The sequence below is a fragment of the Apus apus genome, chromosome 4 (assembly GCF_020740795.1).
Source record: "Apus apus isolate bApuApu2 chromosome 4, bApuApu2.pri.cur, whole genome shotgun sequence".
Lineage (NCBI taxonomy): Eukaryota > Metazoa > Chordata > Aves > Apodiformes > Apodidae > Apus > Apus apus.
The window spans coordinates 113859373-113867415 of record NC_067285.1 but is presented as its reverse complement, the minus strand read 5'-3'; the positions used below and the strand labels follow the sequence as shown (position 1 = coordinate 113867415).

Genomic DNA, 8043 nt, shown 5'->3' with positions numbered 1-8043 from the left:
GCGCTTTTTTTAAAAAAAACAAACCAAACCGAAACACCCTGGAATAAAATTGAACAAACCACACTAAAAAGCCACCAGCAAAATATAGATATAAAAATAGGATCGGGGCCCATCCTTTCATCTCCCCCCTTGCTCAGCTCCTGCCAAAGGCTGGAGCAGATGGGGAAGGAGCCGGTGAGCAGAGGAGGCAGGGGGGTCCCTGCCTGGCTGCTGGGTGCTATATTTCCCAAGTCATTACCAGCGAGTGAAAATTTCCAGCTTTCCACCCGAAATGCATTAGCTGAGCACACAGTACTAATGGGAAGCAGGACGAGCCATTAGGCAGCCAATTCGGCCGAGGGGGAGAAGCCAAAGGGAAACGCCAGCCGGTGCTTTTGGGTTTGGGGCTCATCCCTCGGGATCAGTGTCCGTCCATCTGTCCATCCCACCCCGGCTCCTCCATCCCCAAAAACCACCACATCAACCTGCTCCCTCAACAGCCAGAGCACTCCCAGCACATCTCTCTCCAGTGGAAAACCACACCGTTGTCCCCCAAACACCAACAGTGGGATTCCAGAGGCAGGCATGACTTCTTATTACTACGAAAGAGGAAAAATAACCAAGAGATTGAACAGGATTTTAATCAAACAAACCAAACCCCTGTATAACGACAGCCCGTGTTTTAACCCACACCAATCTGTGCAAGCAAAGCCAGAAGCTGTGAATCCCTGTGGATATTTTTTCCTCAGCGGTGGCATTTTTTTTTCTTTGGGGGGGGGGGGGGAATGGGGTGGAAGGCAGAGGCTTCAGCACTTGCCCAGCTTTGAACGTGTGATTTCAATTAAGTTCCAGGGCGGCAGGATTGGGACTGGCTGTTTGGATAAGGAGCAATAAAGCAGCAGCTGTATTTATTCGCTTATTTGGAAGCTGCCCTGGAAGACAGGATGCTAAACGGCGGGGGAAAGAAAAGGAAAAAAAAAAAAGCTTTTTAAAGGCAAACTTGAGGGACTCTTTTGTCTCCTGCGGGCATCCTCTGCCCCCGAGGTTCCCCGTAGCCATCACCAGGGTGCCTCCTCGGGAGCGGGATAATCCTGCCCGTGCATTCCCATCATTTCCATTCGCTTTGAAATGCTCAAAAATTCAGAGATGCTCGTTTATAACACGAGTTATTTCTGTGGCTGGCAAAAGGAACTCGAAAAGTGTGTGGGAATGGCAGGACTCCCCAGTCCAGGGCAGGATTTGCTGGATAAGGACAGCTCGCCCGTGCACACCCAGATGTTTCATGCTGGGGTATCAAGCCATGGGGGGATTTTTGCTCCGTGTTTATTCACCTAGTCTGGGATCTCTCCATCTTTGTATCCACCAAAGTGATTTTTTTGGTGTGTCCATCTGGTGCTGGTGGAGACGTGAGCAGAGATGTTTGATGGTGGGTTATTAAAGGCCGTGGGATTTTTGCCCCAGGTTTATTAACCTGGATACTCCAGTCTTGGGATTTCTCCATCTTGCTGTACACCCGAGCGAATTTTCGGGGTGGATTTGGTGCTTGTGGAGATGTGAGTGGCAATGGTTGTGTGTGTGTGTGTGTGTGTGTGTGTGCAGGGCTGTGAATCCCCTGTCCCTTCGAGACAGCCAGGCAGGTACACACGGACACGTTCCCCTTGGCAGGGCAGCTGGAGGGACTCAAGAATGTGGCCAAAAGGGTGGTGTGGGTGCACCTGTGGGGGAGGTGTGGGTGTCAAGGTGGGCTTGGGTGTCAGGGTGGGGGGCTACAGGTGTGCCTGGGGGAAGGTGAGGGTGCCAGCAAGGTTTTGTGGGAGTGGAACAACACTGTAGTTGGCCATGAGGAGGTGGTGAAAGGGGCAAGAGTCCATGTGGGTGTGGGTCTGGAGTGGGTGGTGTCCATGGGGTAGGAGCAGGCGTCCAAGGGCAGGGAGTGGGTGTGTGGGGGTGTAGGTGAGTAAGGAACTGGTGCCACTCTGGGTGTCCATGAGGAAGGAGAGGGTGTCAGTGTGGGTGCCCATGGGGAAGGAGCAGGTGTTGGCACAGGGGGTCTGTGGGGAAGGAGAGTGGGTGCCTGTGGGGTGAAGCTGCAGGTGTGTGGGTGGGTGTCAGTGCAGGAGCCAGCAAAGGAGGAGGGGGTTGGGTGGGTGGGTGGGTGTCCCTGGGGGTGTAAGAAGGGATGTCAGAAGGGGTGTCCTTAGGGGTGTAAGAAGGGGGGTCCATGAGGATGTAAGAAGGGATGTCAGAAGGGGTGTAAGAAGGGGGGTCCATGAAGATGTAAGAAAGGATGTCAGAAGGGGTGTCCCTGGGGGTGTAAGAAGGGGTGTCCATGAGGATGTAAGAAGGGGGGTCCATGAGGATGTAAGAAGGGGGGTCCGTGGGGATGTAAGAAGGGATGTCAGCAGGGGTGTCCCTGGGGGTGTAAGAAGGGGGGTCCATCAGGATGTAAGAAGGGATGTAAGAAGGGGTGTCCCTGGGGGTGTAAGAAGGGGGGTCCATCAGGATGTAAGAAGGGGGGTCCGTGGGGATGTAAGAAGGGAAGTCAGCAGGGGTGTCGGTGGGGATGCCGCCGCAGGCCAGCAGGGTGGGGACAGACCCCCCCGCCGCCGCTTTGCATAGGAGAACTTCATCCCAGCCCACCTCGCCCTCCCATATAAACCGGCGGGGCCGGCGGTCGCCACATCGGCCCGGCTAGTCGCCACATCGGCCCGACGACGACCGCGACCATGCTTCGCAGCCCTCCGCGGCCCCGGCCCGACCCGCCGCCCCCCAAGACCCCCTTCCACATCGAAGCTCTCCTCGCCCGGGACCCGCCGCCCCGCCGCCCCGTCGCCGCCCCCGTCCCGCCGCCCCCGCCGCGCTGCCCCCCGGCCGGGCCGGGCCCCATCCCCGGCAGCTGGGGCTGGGGCTGGGGCTGGGGGGGTGCAGGTGAGCGGGAGGGATGGGGTGGGGGGGGATGCAGGGTCTTCCCGGTGGTCCCGGTGCGGGGGTGAGCGGGGGGCAGGGTGGCTGGTGGGTGGGCAGGGAGCGGGGGGACTTCCCAGCCGGGACTTTGGGGTGGAATCACCCGCCCGGGAAAGTAAGGGGGTTTGGGTCCCCCAAAATAAGTGTGTGTGTGTGTTCGTTTGCTCCCCTGCGCTCTCCCCGCGGCTGTAGGTTTATTTCTGCCGCCTCTCGACCAACCCCAAGGGGAAGAGTTGGGCTGTGGGGAAATGAGGGAGGGGGAGAGGGGAGTCTCCTGATCTGCAGGTTTCATCTCTGCTCTGGAGACAGGCTGGGAGAGTTGGGGTGTTCAGCCTGGAGAAGAGACCTTAGAGCACCTTCCAGTGCCTGGAAGGGCTTCAGGAAAGCTGGGGAGGGACTTCATAGGAGGACAGGGAGGGATGGGATGAGGGGGAAGGGTTTTAAGCTGAAAGAGGGGAGAATTCGATTAGTTTAGAAATAAATTCTTTGCTGTGAGGGTGGTGAGACCCTGGCCCAGGTTGCCCAGAGAAGCTGTGGCTGCCCCATCCCTGGCAGTGTTGAAGGGCAGGTTGGATGGGGCTTGGAGCAACCTGGGCTGGTGGGAGGTGTCCCTGCCCGTGCAGGGGGCTTGGATCTTGGTGATCTTGAAGGTCCCTTAAACCCAAACCGGTCTGTGACTCAATGGTTCTAACCCTTTTATCCTCTGTAGTGATGGATAATTAATATTAGACATTTACTCCCACCACTGAATGACTGGGTGAAGTGAGACCCAAGATGACACAATTTACAACCTCCAGCAGAAGCTCTCACCTCCAGGACAGTGTCCCCATGTCCTCAGGTGCCCGCCCCCCCACCCCCCTTGCATTTCAAGGGTAGCTTTGCAGACCCTGGCGTCGGTTTCTCTTTCCATCTACTAGCAAGGCACTGCAGTGCCCGTGTTTTCATCATGCCTGCGAAATCCTGCTGTCATTTCCCAAAGCCTCAGCCCTGATAGGAGTTTCCCCACCATGCCAGCACCTCTCTGCTCCTGGGTGGGACCCCCCTTCTCCCAAAGCTGTCCTGGTCCAGCTGCAGTTTTGCTCTCTCTGCCATTTTCCACTTGCAGAAGTGAAAGGGCTGGAGAGTTTTGCAGCATCTGGCCCCCAAAAACTGTTCCTACTTGTAGGGCAAAACCCCCACAACAAGGAAAAAGGAAAACGTAGATGGTGCAGGTGGATGAGATGTGCTAATCATCTATCAGGCTTTTAGGATTTTTGCTCAGGGGCACTGCAACTTTTTATAAGCAAAACGAGCAATTTGTTTTGATGAAGTGCCTCTCTTTGGAATATTTTTCTTGAGATTAAGTCTCTTTTTAGCAGTCAGAGTCTGATCTTGTCACTGCCCAGGCAAAGGCTGCAGCCAAACATGTATTTTACCTGCACAAGGAGCTCTTGATTTGATCCTGATAGCTACAATACTCTGAGACAAAAGGGATTTGCTACTCTTGATCTTTTTTTTTTTGTAACTTCTTGGTGTAATTATTTAATCTATTATGTCTTTCACGAGACAGTATCTGCACAGTCGTGTGCTAATCTATGTATTACATCAAATACCCAGGTATGAAAATACAGTTAAATAATTTGCAAAGCCATTTTCACAGGGTATTTAACATTTAAAATTACACTTGCTATTATTCGAGTATGACAATAGAAAATAAAAAAGTGATGGGTGGAATTATTTTTAATTATGAAAATAGTTCTAAGTGCCATCAGGGCTGTTAAGCTGTCAAGTCTCCATCCCACAGATCCTTAAACGTGGGCAGAACTTGCACCCAATTAATGAAATAAAGTAGGTTGAGTTGCCCGTTTGTGCCTGGAGAACATGGCAACATTGGTCATGAAAGGAGATGTGAGAAGTGGTGACAAATTACACTCTGTGTCATTATGTACAGAATTTCCACTGACAGAAACCTGCCAGGATATATCACAACAGCCTCTGGGTTGTGGCAGGGCAGGAGCTGTGATACCATCAGATAAAGGATCACATACTGGTTTGGGTTGGAAGGGACCTTCAAAATCATCTAGTTCCAACTACCTGGCCATGGGCAGGGACACCTCCCACTAGACCAGGTTGCTCAGCCAGGTTGCCAGTTCTGGCCTTGTCTGGTGCCTAGTACCTTCACAACTGCACTTTGATCCTTGGAGGTGTTCTCATGGCACCCAGATGTCCCTCCTGTGCAGGCAGGTCCCTCTGTTCTCTTTCTGGGGCTCAGAAGAGGAGCAGAGTCCCCAGTCCAGCAGTGTTTTGGCACTGAGCAGGAGGGGCTCAATTGTCCCTCCAACTCTTCACACTCAGATATGCAAAGTCAACCCTAAGGTTCCTGTGCATGTTGTAACTCCAGAACCAGCATCTTGGATGCAGAGGCTTTTTCCCTGGAGAGCTGCAGCCCCCTGTCCTCAGCCCTTGACTGTGGTGTCTCCATTGCCTCCTGGCAGGGAGATCTGGCTGGTGTGAAGGTCCTTCAGGAGGACAGAACTGGCTGGGATGAGCCCTGTGGGATCCTGGGGGATGGTAGCAGAGACAGCACGGCCCTCAAGCTGGTGCCAGCTAGTCCTGTGACAGTGCTGGTGTATTGTATGGTAATTAGGTAATTATGGTTATCACCAGGCCACAGCTAGATAGGAGGCTGAGGCCTGAGCCACTTGTTAGTCCTGCTGATCCCTCTGCACACCAGGAATGCCATGGATCAGTCAACCTTTACACATTGGGGGCTTCTTGAGATGGAGCTGGGGGTTTTGCATTTAGCAGCTCTTGATGGTCTTTATTACTGTGTTACAAAGATCCTGTAGAGATGGAGGTCAAACCCTGCTCACCTCACTGAGTGCTGGGTCCTTCGGGACTCTCCAAGGTTTGTCCTGGGGGTAGAACTACAGGATAGGTTGGAAGAGACCACAAAAGACCATCTGGTCCAAATGAGTCTATAGATGATATCACCTAGATAGGGTAGGGACATCCCTGCTCTTCTTGCTGGTGCTGCTTTCTCCCAAGCCCCTGCTAGTGCAGCGTCTTGTAGAGCAGCTGCATCTGGCTTTTGGCTGGAGCTGAAGCAGGCTGGGCTTGGAGGAACGGCCTCAACCACGCAGACTCCCTGGAACTGCTGCTTCTTTCTTGCAGGTCTGGAGTTGTCTCACTACGTAGGGGCCAACTCGTTGGGCCCTGCTGGGCCCTGGAGGTCTGGAGGGCCCTGCAAGATGAAGAGAGTCCGCACAGTCTTCAAACCAGAGCAGCTGGAGCGGCTGGAGAAAGAGTTCCTCAAGCAGCAGTACATGGTGGGCACGGAGAGAGTCGACTTGGCAGCAACCCTGCATCTCACAGAGACTCAGGTAGGAGCTGGGGGAGCTGGGGAAGGGGGGAAACCCCCCCCTCCCCCTAGATCTGGGTTTGGTCTGTGGTGATTTCCCTGCTGTGCAGTGGAGCGGGAGGACGGGGCCCGTGGGACTCCCTGCTCCCACCTGCCTGGAGATGAGTTTAGATGGTTGGTGAAGAAGAGCATCCTCTTCCTCATCCGTGAAGTGGAAGAAAAACAGCATGTAGGGACACAAACCTGTCTGCTTTGGAGTTCAAGTTGAGTTGGACAAACGTATCTGCATTGTTAATGATCCTCTGGAGACAGTTTATGCTTTAAGTGCCCTTTTATGACAATGAATCTTGATTTTTTTTTCTGCTCTTCCAAGTAAGTTTCTGCCCCTTTCTGCGCCCTGCTTATTGGCTGGGGAAAGGAGGAGCCATGTGATGTTCTGTGGTAGGATCCAAATTGAGCTGGAGAAAAGGGAGAGAAAAGCAAGGGTGGTTCCTAGGTGGTCAGGGAGGCTGTGAAGAGCAGAGGGAGCAGGGACAGGGGTAGGTGGGTCTGGAAGCTGTGGCCCCAGGGGCAGGTTCAGTGGTTTGGAGGAGCTGCTGGGGGCACCCCCTTCACTCCCCTGGCCAGAAGCTCCTCTGTGCAGCTGTGTCCTCCTTTTCCCCAAGTCCTTCCTCCCAGCACCACTCTGCCCTCCATAGTGTCACCTCCTCCATGCTCCAGGCAGGGAAAGGAGCATGTCCCCCTCTTTAAGGAACCCTGCTCTTTGGGGAAAGCTGCTTCAGAAGCACGTAGCAATGACCTCCCCCTTGGAAAGGGGTTCCTGGAGATCGGATTAAAATCTGGTGCCATTTTCCTGCTAGGTGAAAGTCTGGTTCCAGAACCGGAGGATCAAATGGAGGAAGCAGAGCATGGAGCAGAAGGCAGCAAAGCTGTCCCAGTTTGGGGTGATCCAGCCCGCCAGCGCGGACTCGACGGACATCAAGGACCACGAGGAGGACCCTGTGGACGTTGAGCTTTGAACAGCTGATAAGACTGAGCTGCCACTGTTGTGTTTTCCAGCCATGCCTGCTTGCTGGAGATCCTGGGGATGCAGGCACATCTTTGGTCCAAGTGAGACATGACACTCTCCATCTGAGAGCTGGAGCTAAAGGACAAAACTGCAGCTGCCTGGGAGGAGCCCCCCAAATCTTGCTTGGTAGCCTTGTGCCATTAATTCCTGGGGCTTCATCAGCAGGGCTGGTTGTCCTTGGTGGTTCCATAGCAAGGCATGTGACCTCCTGTTTGCTCTTGAAGCACCAGGACACACAGTTTGCAGCTGAGAGCCTGAGGTGACAATCGGTGTCTCTGATGGCTGCAGACACAGGGTCACTTGTGTTGTGTGTGGCTGTGTGCTCCTAGGAGGGACACCCTGTGCTGGGAGGAGAATCAACTCTGATTGCTACTCCTGGTCAGCTTGACTCCCGTGTTTGATGCTTAGATCACAACAAACAAACAAAGTGAAAATTGGAAAGCCCTTTGCTCCCGCCTGCAGACCATTAGTGCACCTGCAGAGAGATGAGCAGGGTCTGCTCCTGCCCTGTGACCACAAGTGCCTCCTTTGGCCCTGTGCCTTGGTGTATCTGTGCCTTCCTTTTGGCTTCCCAAACCCAGAGGGCAGAACCTGGTGGGTCTCTCTGCCGCGTCCTCACCCCGCCAAGGAGTGTGTGTGCAGGCACTGGGGCCAGACAAGGGGCAGGGATGGGGGCTGTTGGAATAAAAAC

General features: G+C 54.0%; 1 protein-coding gene across 1 annotated transcript; it reads left to right on the top strand.

The window, feature by feature from the left end:
* The first annotated feature begins 2705 nt into the window (after positions 1-2705).
* Positions 2706-7302, top strand: LOC127384234 (homeobox protein not2-like). Its single transcript, XM_051618317.1, has 3 exons — positions 2706-2907; positions 6097-6305; positions 7144-7302. Exons 1-3 carry the CDS (start codon positions 2706-2708, stop codon positions 7300-7302), a joined length of 570 nt encoding a protein of 189 aa, XP_051474277.1.
* Positions 7303-8043: the final 741 nt, after the last annotated feature.